This window comes from Procambarus clarkii, chromosome 80 (assembly GCF_040958095.1).
Source record: "Procambarus clarkii isolate CNS0578487 chromosome 80, FALCON_Pclarkii_2.0, whole genome shotgun sequence".
Lineage (NCBI taxonomy): Eukaryota > Metazoa > Arthropoda > Malacostraca > Decapoda > Cambaridae > Procambarus > Procambarus clarkii.
In genome coordinates, this window is record NC_091229.1 from 19,070,608 (window position 1) to 19,088,126 (window position 17,519).

At 47.3% G+C, this 17,519-nt stretch overlaps 1 protein-coding gene across 1 annotated transcript in view; it reads right to left on the minus strand.

Moving 5' to 3' along the window:
• Positions 1 to 17,519, minus strand: part of LOC123746416 (inactive dipeptidyl peptidase 10) — a 227,007-nt gene that overhangs the window by 4,047 nt on the left and 205,441 nt on the right. Inside the window, exons 6-16 of the mRNA XM_069314871.1 lie at positions 15,648 to 15,862; positions 14,353 to 14,504; positions 13,677 to 13,780; positions 9,064 to 9,187; positions 8,138 to 8,367; positions 7,704 to 7,875; positions 6,850 to 7,026; positions 5,330 to 5,472; positions 3,308 to 3,427; positions 2,792 to 2,952; positions 1,610 to 1,820 (exon numbers count right to left, since the gene is read on the minus strand). Of these exons, the coding sequence (XP_069170972.1) occupies positions 1,610 to 1,820; positions 2,792 to 2,952; positions 3,308 to 3,427; positions 5,330 to 5,472; positions 6,850 to 7,026; positions 7,704 to 7,875; positions 8,138 to 8,367; positions 9,064 to 9,187; positions 13,677 to 13,780; positions 14,353 to 14,504; positions 15,648 to 15,862 (1,809 nt within the window). The remainder of the gene's footprint in view (positions 1 to 1,609; positions 1,821 to 2,791; positions 2,953 to 3,307; positions 3,428 to 5,329; positions 5,473 to 6,849; positions 7,027 to 7,703; positions 7,876 to 8,137; positions 8,368 to 9,063; positions 9,188 to 13,676; positions 13,781 to 14,352; positions 14,505 to 15,647; positions 15,863 to 17,519) is intronic.

The following is a 17,519-nucleotide window of genomic DNA, read 5'->3' on the forward strand; positions in this document are numbered from 1 at the left end:
GAATTTCTTCTGACTTTTCCATTTATTCTTGCTATGGCTCTTCCCTTTGTCTTCCTGGACCTGATGATACTCCCTCCCTAGTCTTCCTGGACCTGGCAATAACACCTTGTCTTCCTGGACCTGATGATACTCCCTCCCTAGTCTTCCTGGACCTGGCAATAACACCTTGTCTTCCTGGACCTGATGATACTCCCTCCCTAGTCTTCCTGGACCTGGCAATAACACCTTGTCTTCCTGGACCTGATGATACTCCCTCCCTAGTCTTCCTGGACCTGGCAATAACACCTTGTCTTCCTGGACCTGATGATACTCCCTCCCTAGTCTTCCCGGACCTGGCAATAACACCTTGTCTTCCTGGACCTGATGATACTCCCTCCCTAGTCTTCCTGGACCTGGCAATAACACCTTGTCTTCCTGGACCTGATGATACTCCCTCCCTAGTCTTCCTGGACCTGGCAATAACACCTTGTCTTCCTGGACCTGATGATACTCCCTCCCTAGTCTTCCTGGACCTGGCAATAACACCTTGTCTTCCTGGACCTGATGATACTCCCTCCCTAGTCTTCCTGGACCTGGCAATAACACCTTGTCTTCCTGGACCTGATGATACTCCCTCCCTAGTCTTCCTGGACCTGGCAATAACACCTTGTCTTCCTGGACCTGATGATACTCCTTCCCTAGTCTTCCTGGACCTGGCAATAACACCTTGTCTTCCTGGACCTGATGATACTCCCTCCCTAGTCTTCCTGGACCTGGCAATAACACCTTGTCTTCCTGGACCTGATGATACTCCCTCCCTAGTCTTCCTGGACCTGGCAATAACACCTTGTCTTCCTGGACCTGATGATACTCCCTCCCTAGTCTTCCTGGACCTGGCAATAACACCTTGTCTTCCTGGACCTGATGATACTCCCTCCCTAGTCTTCCTGGACCTGATGATACTCCCTCCCTAGTCTTCCTGGACCTGGCAATAACACCTTGTCTTCCTGGACCTGATGATACTCCCTCCCTAGTCTTCCTGGACCTGACAATAACACCTTGTCTTCCTGGACCTGATGATACTCCCTCCCTAGTCTTCCTGGACCTGGCAATAACACCTTGTCTTCCTGGACCTGATGATACTCCCTCCCTAGTCTTCCTGGACCTGACAATAACACCTTGTCTTCCTGGACCTGATGATACTCCCTCCCTAGTCTTCCTGGACCTGGCAATAACACCTTGTCTTCCTGGACCTGATGATACTCCCTCCCTAGTCTTCCTGGACCTGGCAATAACACCTTGTCTTCCTGGACCTGATGATACTCCCTCCCTAGTCTTCCTGGACCTGGCAATAACACCTTGCCTTCCAGAACCTGACAAAGATACTCCTTGTATTCTTAAACCTGATGATGATCCCTCCCCTCTCCAAATCTAACATGACCAGACTCCTAATCTCCCTAAACCTGACGAAGACGCCCCCTAATTCCCTGAACCTGATGAAGGCTCTTTCCCCAATCTCCCTGAACCTGACATAGGCAGCATCCGAATCTCCCTAAACCTGACAAAGGCACTAGACCCTAATCTCCCTAAACATGACGAAGGCACCCACACAACCCTCCAATCTCCGCACCTGAAGATGATGCCCTTCTTGGTGAGGGCCCTGGAGAGCTTGAGCGTGTGGTCGTAGTGAACGTCGGAGTCGGCCGACCCGTGCACCAGCAGGAGGGTGCGGTTCTTGAAGCTAGAGGCCCGTAGCAGGAGCGAACTCTCCTCGTAGCCTCTATAGTTGCCCCCAGGCACTACTCTCGAAGTCCCCATGTATTTCTCGGTGTAGTAAGAGGCTGCAAAGGCACAGGAGGCGGTTAATGGGGGGCAGTTTCTATTAATTTATGTAATGAGAGGGGTTTCTATTAGTGTAGTAATGGGGGTTTCTTGTTTTTTATTATGAATGAGAATAATACAATTACATCAAAAGTTCACAAAATCGTTAAAAATGCGAGTATTGGTATAATTGTCAATTACATCAAGGAAGGTGGCAAGTTTCCAACACCAAACTAGAAATGACATCTCTCAGAGACGAAATTTGCTTTGAATGAGCCAATTTTGCTTCGAATGGGGCAAGTTTGCCTTCTATTAACTAATTTTGCCTCACATATGCCAAGTTTGCCTCTAATGTATGGGCCAATTTTGCCTCAAATGTATGGGCCAATTTTGCTTCTTATTTTGCCTCGTATGTAAAGGCCAATTTTGCCTCGAAAGTGGACAATTTTGCCTCATATTGGCCGATTTTGTCTCGTACATGCCAATTTAACCTGGTATTGGTCAATTTTGTATTGTATGGGCAAATTTTGGCTTGTATTGGGCTAAGCAACCCCACACTTGCCAGAAAATCTCCACCTTAGCCAGAAAATTGCCCCAAAGTTATTCCCAAGCCAATCAACTAGTGAGCATTCTGAAGTCATTTAAAAACCAATCAACCAATGATAGCCCCAGAGTCATTTAAAACCAACCAATGAACGCCCAGAGATCATTTCAAACCCAATCTGTATAATGAGCACCACCCGAGTCATTTCAAAAATAATCAACCAATGATTGCCCCAAGAGTCATTTCAAACCAACCAATGGTTGCCCCAGTCATTTCAAACCAACCAATGAGCACCCCCTGAGTCATATAAAAAATAATCAACCAATGAGTGCCCCAGAGTCATTTCAAACCAACCAATGGTTGCCCCCAGTGTCATTTCAAACCAACCAATGATCGCCCCAGAATCATTTCAAACCCTATTAGCCAATGAGGTGAGACGTTGCTCACAGTAGAGGGACCAGTCGGTGACGGGGTTGAGGGCCGCGATGCAGGCCAAGAGACGGTCAGTATCGTGCGCAAGGAGCCTGGCGGCGTTGTAGCCTCCGTGTCCCCAGCCGTAGGCCGCTACCCGTGACACGTCCAGGAACTCCAGCTTCTCCAGCAGTGACCTGTGACGGTTAAAGTGACTTTAATTGAAAGATCATGGTTACTGGTGTTTAGTTGGCCCAGATTTGTTATATTTTTAGTGCGTGCGGACCTTTTTAAGTAGTGTCGGTAAATAGATGCGCAGTTTAGGGTTTAAAGTTGTGTTTTCTGTGATCTAAGATCAGTTTGTCTATTGTTTACACCTGGCTTGACTGCCTCTTGAGTTAATCTTGCAAGCCTATCGAGCTATATTACCTGAAGATTATTTGACAATTACCTGCCGATAACCTGACGGAAGATTACCTATAGATTACCAGTATAAAGATTATCTTGCAGATTACGTGAAGATTACACTGAAAGAAGCAGCAGGAGACGCACCTTACAACAGCCAAGTGATCGTCCACCTCCACTGCCCCCAGATTCCACGCTGGCTTGTACATGAGACCCAGCTCCTGGCCCCCAGCTCCTCGTACGTCGACATCCATCGCCACCCACGACCTGGAGGGAGGGAGGGAGGGAAATATCAGGAGAAAGTGCCAAGCCATTATGACTATATAGCGCTTGGAAGGGGTCAAGAAAAAAATCTGGGATGGGACGGAGGGAGGGGGGGTGCCCAACCACCTGGACGGTCGGGGATTGAACGCAGACCTGCATGAAGCGAGTGGTTTAGTGCAGGAGAAAGAGGAAGGGGAGAGGGAGGAAGAGTTGCGTGGAAGAGCACAATAAAATGACATTAACGTAGTGTATCAATGGGAAAATTTAATTTTTTTCCGTTCGAACCTTTCCCATATCAGAGCATCAAAAGGCTATTTATTTCGTGTTCCCGCAAGGGATGCTTGGAGGAAACCATTTCCTGGGTAGACAGCGCTTAGGGGGTCATCGTCCTAGGGCCCGGGTTCGAGTCCCAGCCGAGGCGGAAACCAATAGGCTGAGTTTTTTTCCACCTGATGTACTTGTTCACCTAGGGGTAAATAGATACATGGGACTCAGACAATTGGTACAGGGGTGCGCTATGGGACTGTGTGTGTGTGTACTCACCTAGTTGTACTCACCTAGTTGTGCTTGTGGGGGTTGAGCTCTGGCTCTTTGGTCCCGCCTCTAAACCGTCAATCAACTGTGTGTGTGTGTGTGTGTGTGTGTTAGACAACCGACAGACACACACAGGAGCAGGTTGTAGAGGCAAACTCCATTCATAAATTTAAAAGCAGGTATGATAGGGAAAGAGGCCAGGAGTCATTGCATTAGACAAACAACGGCTATAAGAGCGGGATCCAAGAGCTAGAGCATGATCCTGCAGGCACAAAAAGGTGAGAACACACACACACACACACCCCAGTAGGCTCAAGAACCTGTACACCAGTTGACTGACAGTTGAGAGGCAGGACCAAAGAGCCAGAGCTCAACCCCCCACAAGTACAACTAATTGAGGACACTTCCTCGTCCTATCATCCCCGCCCCTTCAACACACCTAGCAAAACACAGCCGTAGCTTTGCCCTGAATTAAGCACGAAGAGGGACCCCCCCAAAAAACTTGCTGTTGAACTCCGGGTAATTATCCTGTAGTTTAAACTTCATGAATGTAAGAGATGAAGAGAGAGACTAGGAGGGGGATTAGATAAAAATAGGTAATGGGAGAGAGAGAGAGAGAGAGAGAGAGAGAGAGAGAGAGAGAGAGAGAGAGAGAGAGAGAGAGAGAGAGAGAGAGAGAGAGAGAGAGAGAGAGAGGAATACAGAGGAAGATAGAGAGAGAGAGAGAGAGAGAGAGAGAGAGAGAGAGAGAGAGAGAGAGAGAGAGAGAGAGAGAGAGAGAGAGAGAGAGAGAGAGAGAGAGAGAGAGAGATGATGATGTAGGGAGAAAATGAGAGGGGGGAAAGATGTAGAAAAGATGAGGTGGTGTCGAAAAAAAAGACAGATAAAGATATACGAAGAGAGAAAAAGAGAGACGGAAAGGAAGAGACAAACATTCAGGAGAAGCTGGGAAGTGGATATAAAAATAAGTGGATATATCCACTATATAAGTGGATATATCCACTAGAGGATATAAAACCACAGGGGAAGGGGGGATCAGAGAACCTACCATCCCAGGAAACAGCCCCCTGTCCCCTCTCTAACCTAGAGGAGAGGTCCATCTCCTCTATCCCAGTCAACCGACTATATGAAGGCTCTGACACACAGGTGGCTCCAAGCTCCCATCCCCTGTCCCTTACATGCTATAGTCACTTACCATGATACTTAGTTTAATCCTAATGGATACACAAAGTAAGATCATCAAATTAATGAGCTCCAAGTGTCAAGAGAGAGAGAGAGAGAGAGAGAGAGAGAGAGAGAGAGAGAGAGAGAGAGAGAGAGAGAGAGAGAGAGAGAGAGAGAGAGAGAGAGAGAGAGAGAGAGAGGACGTACTTGTTAGAGGCAAGGTAGGTGCCCCAGTCGACGTTCCATCGATGGTGGACTCTTTGCTGGCCTGGGACGCCCCCGACCCTCACCACCACAGGGTAGATGAACGCCTCCTCCTCCGTGAACTCCGGCGGGATGCTCAGACGGACCTGAGGGAGGGGGACAGAGGGAGTAATTGACCTCTCAGGCAGCAGCAGGAGCAGCAGCAGTAGGAGCAGCAGCAGGAGCAGCAGCAGCAGGTGTTCCAGAAAGAAATCAAGTAAGTCATTTTCCAGGTGGTGTAATTTCTGTTGAAGAAGCCAGGGGGAGATAATAAGTTTAGAAGGTGAATTAGATATTCCTAAAGAAGGTGTGGCAGGTGATTTTTATGATAGAAGAGAGAGAGAGAGAGAGAGAGAGAGAGAGAGAGAGAGAGAGAGAGAGAGAGAGAGAGAGAGAGAGAGAGAGAGAGAGAGAGAGAGAGAGAGAGAGAGAAAGAGAGAGATCATCCTGGTAATCTACCTACGAGGTACCTAAGCAACAAGGAGGAGGCTGGACCATGCAACTGAACATATACATATCAACAATCACACACACACACCACACGACCTCAGGAAACCTATTGTAATTATCCTGCATGAATGAGTAGTTGAATTATCCTGCTGAATTATATGACAATAAATTAAGATGGAAAACGTTTCTTTAAATCCTCCCATTACTGTTATTTTATCATTGTTAACCAGATGAATTTAAGGATCTATTTTGTTTTTAACCGGATAGTCGGTGCTGCCCATTAAAGAGATCATAAAGATATGATCATATATATTATCATATGGACATATGAGTATGTCCTTCATGATAATGAAGGACATACTCATATTTTTCGACTGACAAAACCATCTGATTATTAGTCTTCAAGCCACGTAATTGTAGCTATTATACACATTTGAGAAGTAGACGAATTACCTGGAGAGACCAGAACTGAATGGGAGAATACCTAATAGACAGGCGAGGAGTCACAATAACGTGGCTAAAGTAGGTTGACCAGACCACACACTAGAAGGTGAAGGGACGACGACGTTTCGGTCCGTTCTGGACCATTCTCAAGTCGATTGTCACAATCGACTTGAGAATGGTCCAGGACGGACCGAAACGTCGTCGTCCCTTCACCTTCTAGTGTGTGGTCTGGTCAACCTAACAGACAGGTGACAGAAATTCACCGTGAGAGAGAGGAGGGGAAAAAAATGCATTTCAGCATGATAATAAGCAGAGTTCCAAATGATGAGTTTAAGCCTCTATTATTACTGATCTATGTCAATGACCTAACGAGGGTTCGAGCCCAATATGTCAAAGATTTATGAGAGCAGTAGAAAGGTACAGTGCAAAGTATTTCAGGAAGACGCAAGTACTGCAGAGTTGGTCCCAGAAATGGTTACTAAAATTCAACACCAATAAGTGCAAGATTATACAGATGGGGAAAGCCGACAGTATATACTGAACCGCTACCAAAAAAGTCAATAGATGATAAACTAGGAGCCTCTCCTTACCTGGGCCACGAAACCTCCCTCCAGCTTGACCCTGTAATCCTTGCGCTGGGGCCACGCCATCTGCGAGGACAGCTTCTGCAGGCGGGTGCTGTTGTCGATGTAGAGGAGCACCTCCTCCTCCAGGATGGAGTAGAGGACGGTGTGGGGAACGCCGGGGCCCTCGCACTCAAGCACCACCTGTCCAGAGGTCAAGGGAGATGAGTAAGGATGAAGGAAGTAAATTTAAATATCGAATAATGAAGGAAAAATCAGGGTTGCTTGAAGAGTTGCAGTTCGAACGCAAGAAGTGAGCGAAGCACAGTTCGAGAAATGTTCAAACGTCATCAGTTGTGAGTCGTGTTTTTCAGTCATAAACAGGGGGGGTTGGGGACTGGGTTAACGAGCATTTGGCCTTTGTTGATGAGGCGGGCTACATGACTTACAAATGGTGACATTCGAACATTTCTCGAACAAGTGCTTCGCTGAAGCCCCGCCGCTCAAAGAGCACCGCTGTAATTGCCTTCCCTCTATATACTACAAAATACAAATAATGTCAAACAGAACCTAAACACCCAACCTTACTTTAGGCTAAAACTATACACCAAATTATGATCTATAATAATCTTAATCTGTATTTCAGAAAATACCAATTTTGAATTCACAGTGATAAATTAAAGTTGATAAAAGCATCTTTAGGGTCGGGTGGCGGCGCTTGCCTGAGGACCTATGCCTACTGAGGCCTATGTACTGAAAACATCAACATTGCAATGCAATTAGTTTCCTATTATACGTCCTTTTTTAAACGTATTGGTCGAGCCTATGAACAAAAATACAAAAATCTCCGAAGTATTTCGATGAGAGAAGCAGAGACTCACCTCGTTGTAGTTATGAGGACCCATGTGAGGGGTGAAGTGCCTGCAGGGGGGGCTGGAGTAGTTGAGGTGACAGGTGAGGCACTCCTGCAGGCGAGGGGTGGGTGCCTGCACATCTGTCACCCGCCACAGGTGTCGCTCCCCCGTCTCTGTCTCCGTGTTGGCCACGTAGTACCTGCAGGAGGGGTGGTAGAGAAGTGAGTAGGGGCGGTGAAGTGGCGGGAGAATAGGGGTGTGGGGTAGGTAGGTCCGAGGGATAGGGGGTAGGGGATAGTGGGACGGAAATGGTGGCAGTGAGACGAGTGTCAGAGATAAATGGGAAAGGAAAAGGCTTGGGAGAGGGAGGGGGGGGGGAGGAGGATGTAGAACATCCCAAAACATTGACACTTTTTGCCTATTTGTCCATCCTTTCATCCCTATCCGTCTCTCATACTCACACGTGGTGGTTTTCCGTATCCCAGCCGACGATGGAGAACACGCTGTAGGGGCCGAAGGTGACGGGGATAGTGTGGCGGACATCGGTGCTGCCCTGGTGGATGTGGGGATAGGTGCCCGAAGTGCTGTCGACCAGTGGCGCCACGCCCACGAAAGCCGTCCCGTTCTTGGAGAAGAGCGGCACGTTCTCCACCGTCACCCACCGCCGAGGTCCGCTCTCCTCCACAAACAGCTGTGTGTGTGTCAGAGAGGCGGGAAAATGGTGGTAAAAGCCTATTGGAATCAAACAACTATGTATTTTTGTTTACCTATGCTCGAGGAAGGAGCCAATCGACACTGTTCCCGCGGGAAATCTGCCGCGCGGGAAATTTTGAATGTTGAACGGTATTAGAGATTCTCAAGCCTCGACGATGGTCATTATATCACATCGGAACGATCGTTGGAAGCCGTCCGGAACGATCGCCACGTCGACGATCGCCAATTCAGACGATAGACACCTTAAACATTGCCCCCCCCCCCTCCCCAATCATTTAATTAAATACTCCTGATAGCTTCAGAGTTCGTTAACTGTTTTGAAGAAAAAGATAGATCATTGACACTAGAATCGCCGATTCGGTTCAATATTCAGGCCAAATATCGTTGACTTCACACTGAGGCAGCGTCGGTTGACTCCCACAAGATGTGTGTTTGTATTCCACAAGTTATCGAGTGAATTCAAAGGCTATACATATATATATAAATGAGTTTTGGATTGACACAAGAGAAGAATCATTCAAATACAGTGATACGTGTGTGTGTGTGTGTGTGTACTCACCTAGTTGTGCATGCTGGGGGGTTGAGCTCTGGCTCTTTGGTCCCGCCTTTCAACCGTCACTCAACTGTGTGTGTGTGAGTGCGTGCGTGTGTGTGAGTGCGTGCGTGTCCTTACCTCCTCGCAGAACCACATGGGGGCGCTGCAGGCGGTGACGACGCTGATGTTCTGGGCGCGGTTCCTCCACACAACGCCCACGGTGTCCGGGTCCACCCACGCCACGCCCGTGAAGTAGTGGTCCCTGTGGGCGGCAAGCCAGTCTCTTAGAGCATTTCTCACGCCCACACCTCAAAACCCTCACACTCATTTCTGCTCGCCATTCTCGCGCCCTGAGCCGCATGTTTGGTTTTTTTAGGAGCATATTATACACTCTCAGATGCTCATAATCGCTCTCAGATGCTCATACTCGCTCTCAGATGCTCATACTCGCTCTCAGATGCTCATAATCGCTCTCAGATGCTCATAATCGCTCTCAGATGCTCATACTCGCTCTCAGATGCTCATACTCGCTCTCAGATGCTCATACTCGCTCTCAGATGCTCATACTCGCTCTCAGATGCTCATACTCGCTCTCAGATGCTCATAATCGCTCTCAGATCCTCATACTCGCTCTCAGATCCTCATACTCGCTCTCAGATGCTCATACTCGCTCTCAGATGCTCATAATCGCTCTCAGATGCTCATACTCGCTCTCAGATGCTCATACTCGCTCTCAGATGCTCATACTCGCTCTCAGATGCTCATACTCGCTCTCAGATGCTCATACTCGCTCTCAGATGCTCATAATCGCTCTCAGATGCTCATACTCGCTCTCAGATGCTCATAATCGCTCTCAGATGCTCATAATCGCTCTCAGATGCTCATACTCGCTCTCAGATGCTCATACTCGCTCTCAGATGCTCATACTCGCTCTCAGATGCTCATACTCGCTCTCAGATGCTCATAATCGCTCTCAGATGCTCATAATCGCTCTCAGATGCTCATACTCGCTCTCAGATGCTCATAATCGCTCTCAGATGCTCATAATCGCTCTCAGATGCTCATACTCGCTCTCAGATGCTCATACTCGCTCTCAGATGCTCATACTCGCTCTCAGATGCTCATACTCGCTCTCAGATGCTCATACTCGCTCTCAGATGCTCATACTCGCTCTCAGATGCTCATACTCGCTCTCAGATGCTCATACTCGCTCTCAGATGCTCATACTCGCTCTCAGATGCTCATAATCGCTCTCAGATGCTCATACTCGCTCTCAGATGCTCATACTCGCTCTCAGATGCTCATACTCGCTCTCAGATGCTCATACTCGCTCTCAGATGCTCATAATCGCTCTCAGATGCTCATACTCGCTCTCAGATGCTCATACTCGCTCTCAGATGCTCATACTCGCTCTCAGATGCTCATACTCGCTCTCAGATGCTCATAATCGCTCTCAGATGCTCATACTCGCTCTCAGATGCTCATACTCGCTCTCAGATGCTCATACTCGCTCTCAGATCCTCATACTCGCTCTCAGATGCTCATACTCGCTCTCAGATGCTCATACTCGCTCTCAGATGCTCATACCCGCTCTCAGATGCTCATACTCGCTCAGATCCTCATACTCGCTCTCAGATGCTCATACTCGCTCTCAGATGCTCATACTCGCTCTCAGATGCTCATACTCGCTCTCAGATGCTCATACTCGCTCTCAGATGCTCATACCCGCTCTCAGATGCTCATACTCGCTCAGATCCTCATACTCGCTCTCACAGTCTCATAATCGCTCTCAGATGCTCATACTCGCTCTCAGATGCTCATACTCGCTCTCAGATGCTCATACTCGCTCTCAGATGCTCATACTCGCTCTCAGATCCTCATACTCGCTCTCAGATGCTCATACTCGCTCTCAGATGTTCATACTCGCTCAGATCCTCATACTCGCTCTCACAGTCTCATACTCGCTCAGATCCTCATACTCGCTCTCACAGTCTCATACTCGCTCTCAGATGCTCATACTCGCTCTCAGATGCTCATACTCGCTCTCAGATGCTCATACTCGCTCTCAGATCCTCATACTCGCTCTCAGATCCTCATACTCGCTCTTAGAGCCTCATACTCGCTCTCAGATCCTCATACTCGCTCTCAGATCCTCATACTCGCTCTCAGATCCTCATACTCGCTCTCAGGACCTCATACTCGCTCTGAGAGCCGCATTCTCGCTCTGAGAGCCTCATTCTCGTTCTGAGAGCCTCATTCTCGTTCTGAGAGCCTCATTCTCGTTCTGAGAGCCTCATTCTCGCTCTGAGAGCCTCATACTCGCTCTGAGAGCCTCATTCTCTCCACTGTCTCATACTCTTACAGCCTCATACTCGCGCATGGGGCATCAAACTCACTCTCAATGCTCTTGGCACCTACTAAACACTCACAGGCTCTCATTATTGTTATCAATACCTCACACTCGCTCTCAGTACATTATACTTACTCTCAAATTCTCATACTCAGTCGCGGAGCTTGATATTCGTGGTCAGCTCCTCATAATCGCTGTCAGCTTCTCATAATCGCTGAATGCACCTCATACTCAAGATCACTTACCTCACACTCAGTTTTAAAAATTAACCCATTCTTCATTTTAATTTCATTATCTTCTCATATTTGCGTTCAATTCCACAGTTTCTTAATTCCTTAGATTATATATATATATATATATATATATATATATATATATATATATATATATATATATATATATATATATATATATATATATATATATATATATATATGGCTCCAACTAATGTAGAACTGAAATCCTCATTTCCATGGGAATATCTCGCTTCCCATTTCATTTCTGGGTGATTTAAAGCCCCTATGATTAGGATCTTAGTGTTCGGTACACGTAGTGGTCAATCTTACGTATCCCTGGGGGTCGTTAGGTTATTAGTATTTAACCACCATAGCAACTACTTTCCTCCTTTCCCCGAGTGTAATTTAGCAAACAATCAAATTGTTTGACGTATCATCCCCCATCTGATATTGGGATATACTGATATTGGGATATCTGATATTGGGATATACTGATATTGGGATATCTGATATTGGGATATACTGATGTCCTTCTTGGCTCAGGAGCTGAAGCCCGACACATCTTCTTAGCCTTGTATTACATGACTTAAAACGAGGCATTATTAGTTATTGTTTTTCGAGAAAAATCATAATAGTTTTTTTCATTTACTGTATCTGTAACTATCTTAGCTCGGATGATATTTTTTTTATTTCTGTGGGACCAGGTCTGTTGGCCTTTCCGTGTCTCTGTCATGTGGTCAATCTCTTTTGGGCACCCATGTGGCCCACCTCTTTTGGGCACCTATGTGGCCCACCTCTTTAGGGCACCTATGTGGCCCACCTCTTTAGGGCACCTATGTGGCCCACCTCTTTTGGGCACCTATGTGGCCCACCTCTTTTGGGCACCTATGTGGCCCACCTCTTTTGGGCACCTATGTGGCCCACCTCTTTTGGGCACCTATGTGGCCCACCTCTTTTGGGCACCTATGTGGCCCACCTCTTTTGGGCACCTATGTGGCTATAGTCTATGTTGGCTATTTCTGTAGCTATTTTGCACATACATTTCCCAACTACAAGCGTATACTATTTACAAATACGCCTGAAATATTATTTCAAAAGTATTTGTTTTATTCTTGAAGAGCTTCAAGGTTCATTGGTTGGCTGCTTAACATATGCACTGGTTTAGGTAAGTTGCTGGGTAGCTAGGGAAGGTCGTCTAGCTAGGGTTGATAAGCTAGGGAAGGTTGCTTAGCAAGGGTTGATAAGCATGGGAAAGATGCCTAGCAAGGATTCAAAAGTTAAGGGAGGGCTAGGTAGAGTTCATAAGCCAAGGAAGGGCTAGGATAGGAAGCTATCTAGGCAAGGAATTGGCCAATCAGCAAGACAGATGGATGGTTAGCTAAGGAGCCGCTAAAAGTCAAGTTCTTGGCATCTTGAAGAGTTAAAATAGCTATATATAGAGCTCTGAGCTAGAGTGTGGTCTTAGCATCAACCTCTATAAGTAAGCTGCCACTTAAGTTAACCATCATGGGGTCATTGCCAGGTTATACACCACACACACACACACACACACACACACACACACACACACACACACACACACACACACACACACACACACACACACACACACACACACACAAGTGATTTTTGTAGGTGCATATGCATCAAGTGCACATACCCACCACTACCACATCACCACCACTATCACCATCACTACTGCAGCACCACTACCACCACATCACCACCACTATCACCATCACTACCGCAGCACCACTACCACCACATCACCACCACTATCACCTTCACTACCGCAGCACCACTACCACCACATCACCACCACTATCACCATCACTACCACAGCAGCACTACCACCACATCACCACCACTATCACCATCACTACCGCAGCACCACTACCACCACATCACCACCACTAGCACCTTCACTACCACAGCAGCACTACCACCACACCACCACCACTATCACCATCACTACCGCAGCAGCACTACCACCACACCACCACCACTATCACCATCACTACCGCAGCAGCACTACCACCACACCACCACCACTATCACCATCACTACCGCAGCAGCACTACCACCACATCACCACCACAACACCGACACGAACACAACAACGAGACAATTGGTGTGGGAAGAAAACAAACCACACTCCCACTGACTGGTCTCTGACTCTGGTAGGAGGCTTCACGTCTCGCGAGGAGGGCGTCTTCGACTGGTCCAGATCCACCACCCACAGCGTCGCCGTCGGGTTGGGCGTGTCCACCTGCAGGAAGATGAGGACATAGATAAATAGGAAGAGAAACGCGGACAAAGGAAAAAGCCGGAAAAGCTAAAAGGGATGTAGCTATACACAATATTCATCTATAGATACCCTCCATGTATGCTGAAATACATGTGAAGAACCTCTCACACACACACACTCACAGCTCCCTGTCAAGAGAGAGCAAGCTTAGCTTAGCTGCTAACACCCACACATATCGTGTCAGCAAGCCGGACAGCCCGTCCTCTCTCATACCTGTGTATTTCCAATTTTTAAACTTCCCTTCACCTATCTTTACTCCATCCTCGTTACTCCCCTCCAAAAAAGGGGACGCCAGCCAAGATTTATTAAAGCATTCACGTGTCTATTTACGAAACCAGTACATCTTTCATCAATCATGGCGGCTTTGTTTACTTTAATGAGTCGCGAAGCACTACGAAGTTATTTATAAGAATAACAACCTTGAGGTTCTGAAATTCCGGTGCTCGTAAACAGCTCAATAAATGTAAACAATGGCCACCATGATTGTTGAAAGATGTACAGGTTTCGTTCCCTTTATCCCCACTTCTACGCACCTTGGGGTATCTTATCTGGCTTATGGTGGCGTACTTGTCGGTGTAGAGGGGAATCTTGGCTTCCTTCACGCCAGTGTCGTTGAACGTGGCGTAGCAGAGTCTCGAACCGTCGTCGCTGGCCCAGACCGCCGACACGGAGTGCAGCACGTACTCTGGTGAGGAAGTGCAGCGCTTAGTGAGACCAACCCAAGGGAATTATCAGGGAGAAAGCACAAGCCATTAAGACTATATAGCGCCTTAGCAGGGGTCAGGATAAGGATTTGGGATGGGACGGAGGAGAAAGGAATGGTACCCAACCACTTAGGGACGGTCGGAGATCGAACGCTGACCTGCATTAAGCTAGACCGTCGCTCTACCATCCACCCCAAGTGGTTGAGTAGGGATGGGGGAGAGAGACAAGCCCAGGGACATGAGATTGAGACAAATTTCGTCTGGAAATCCGTGTGTAATTAGCCAAGACAAGAAGAGGCTAAGATGACCAAAGCTCACTGTGACAATGAGCCAAGCGACATACGCAACATGCTCTGATCAAAATGACTTACAGAAACAACATGAAATTAATTAGTTTGAAGCAACAAGAAGCTAATCTGTGAGATTACAGCCACTATCAGTGTTAAGCCAAATAATCAACGAAGATTTGTTTTATACATCTAAAGATCAACGAAGATTAATTTAAATTGCCGAAGATCAACGAGAAACAGATGTGTGTGTGTAATTAATCAAATGTAAAAGTTAAATACAGTTATAATCTGAGATAAAATGCAGGAATTTTGGCACTATGCCAGGCACTATATAGGACTCATTTAGGTGATTAAGAGGTTTCGTTAAATCCGGACAGAAAAATGGTCATTTTTAGAAATTGGACAAGTGATTCTTCCTATGGCTCATGACAAGGACATAATTCAGAATGGCGTTTTGAAATAAATATTTGAGAGAGAGAGAGAGAGAGAGAGAGAGAGAGAGAGAGAGAGAGAGAGAGAGAGAGAGAGAGAGAGAGAGAGAGAGAGAGAGAGAGAGAGAGAGAAAGAGAGAGAGAGAATTATCAGGAGGAAGGTGCCAAGCCATTACGACTATATAGCACTTGGAAGGGGTCAGGACAAGGATTTGGGATGTGACTGGAGAACGGAATGATGCCCAACCACTTGTGGACGGTCGGGGGATTGAAAGCCGACCTGTATGAAGCGAAACCGTCGCTCTACCGTCCAGTCCAAGTGGTTGGACAGAGAGAGACAGAGAGAGACAGAGAGAGAGAGAGTGTTACAGAGTCTCCCCCTAGAGGCGAGGACTCACGTTACCTCTATACAAATAGTCAGTAACGCCGTTGAAGACCACATGGGGCTCCCCGGTGGTCGTGAGACGGGATACCACCGGCGACGTCGGCGACTCCTTCACGTAGATGTCGTTCTCGTGGACCATGACGAGAGACGCCGCCGCCCCGGGCACCCACCCCACGTGCTGAAGTTCCGGGTGGCCGTCCTTCGACGGGAAGGGCGTCACGGATACCACGTGCCTGGAGAGAAGAGTTGTAACTTAGTGATGGACACTGGAACTCCTCCTGAAGGAGACAGGACACACTGGAACTCCTCCTGAAGGAGAAAGGACACACTGGAACTCCTCCTGAAGGAGAAAGGACACACTGGAACTCCTCCTGAAGGAGAAAGGACACACTGGAACTCCTCCTGAAGGAGAAAGGACGCACTGGAACTCCTCCTGAAGGAGAAAGGACACACTGGAACTCCTCCTGAAGGAGACAGGACGCACTGGAACTCCTCCTGAAGGAAAGAGGACACACTGGAACATTCTCCTGAGCAACAGGAGGAGACACTGGTCTGAAAGGACCTACTACCTCAGCGAGACAGTCTCTAGAGGAACCACAACCTCGTAGAAAATGTTTGGGAAGATCAAATCAAGGAATAAGTCTAACACCACCACCCACAACAAGAGGTTATAAGACGAACCTTCTCGTGACCTGAAACTGAAAAAGAAAACTTATAAAATATACATTTATAATCAATAACGTAAACACACAAGGTCGGATTAGACATGTACCGTACGTTTCAACGTGTACCGTACGCGTCGACATGTACGCGTTCGGTACATGTTGACACGCGTACGAGGATTAGACATGTACCGTACGTTTCAACGTGTACCGTACGCGTCGACATGTACGCGTTCGGTACATGTTGACACGCGTACGAGGATTAGACATGTACCGTACGTTTCAACGTGTACCGTACGCGTCGACATGTACGCGTTCGGTACATGTTGACACGCGTACGAGGATTAGACATGTACCGTACGTTTCAACGTGTACCGTACGCGTCGACATGTACGCGTTCGGTACATGTTGACACGCGTACGAGGATTAGACATGTACCGTACGTTTCAACGTGTACCGTACGCGTCGACATGTACGCGTTCGGTACATGTTGACACGCGTACGATACATGTCGACGTTGTACGTATTGTGGGTTACATATCCTAAGATGGGGTTAGTAAGCTAGCCTAAGGGGGAAAGAGGGGATTGGGAGGTTGGACTTAGATCAGGCTTCCTGTCCTCGAGAATGGGAATTTTATTAAGTAAAGACATTTAAGGGGTAACTGAGATATTGCCACTATTCAATTATTCTCTCTTCTTTTCTCTCTCTCTCTCTTATTCTTTCCTTACCCTCAAATCTACCTTCACCCCCATTCTCTTTCCTCGTCCCTCCTTCCTTCCTTCCCCTCCTCCTTCCTATTAACCCCATTCGCTTCCCTTCGCCTTCTCAGGATATTCAACGTTAAATGGATGTCACTTTGGGGAGAATTGCCTCTAAATATCCAGGCTGAGAGCTCGTAGGAGAGGTTAGGAAGAGTGAGAGGTAATGTGATCTCTCTCTCTCTCTCTCTCTCTCTCTCTCTCTCTCTCTCTCTCTCTCTCTCTCTCTCTCTCTCTCTCTCTCACTCCCTATACACAGAAAACGTGACCTAGCTATGAAAATGCGTAATTATCTAATTAATTGTGATAATAATTGGCCTTTATGCTGGTAAGCTGGTGAAAAGACGCCGATTACGCCCCGTCTTAACTACTCATTACGTCCTCTTAAAGAAGCGTTAGTGGAGCCATCTTGTCTTCATCAATTTTACAATCTAGGTAAGTCTAAAATTAGAAAGGGTTGGGGAGAGGG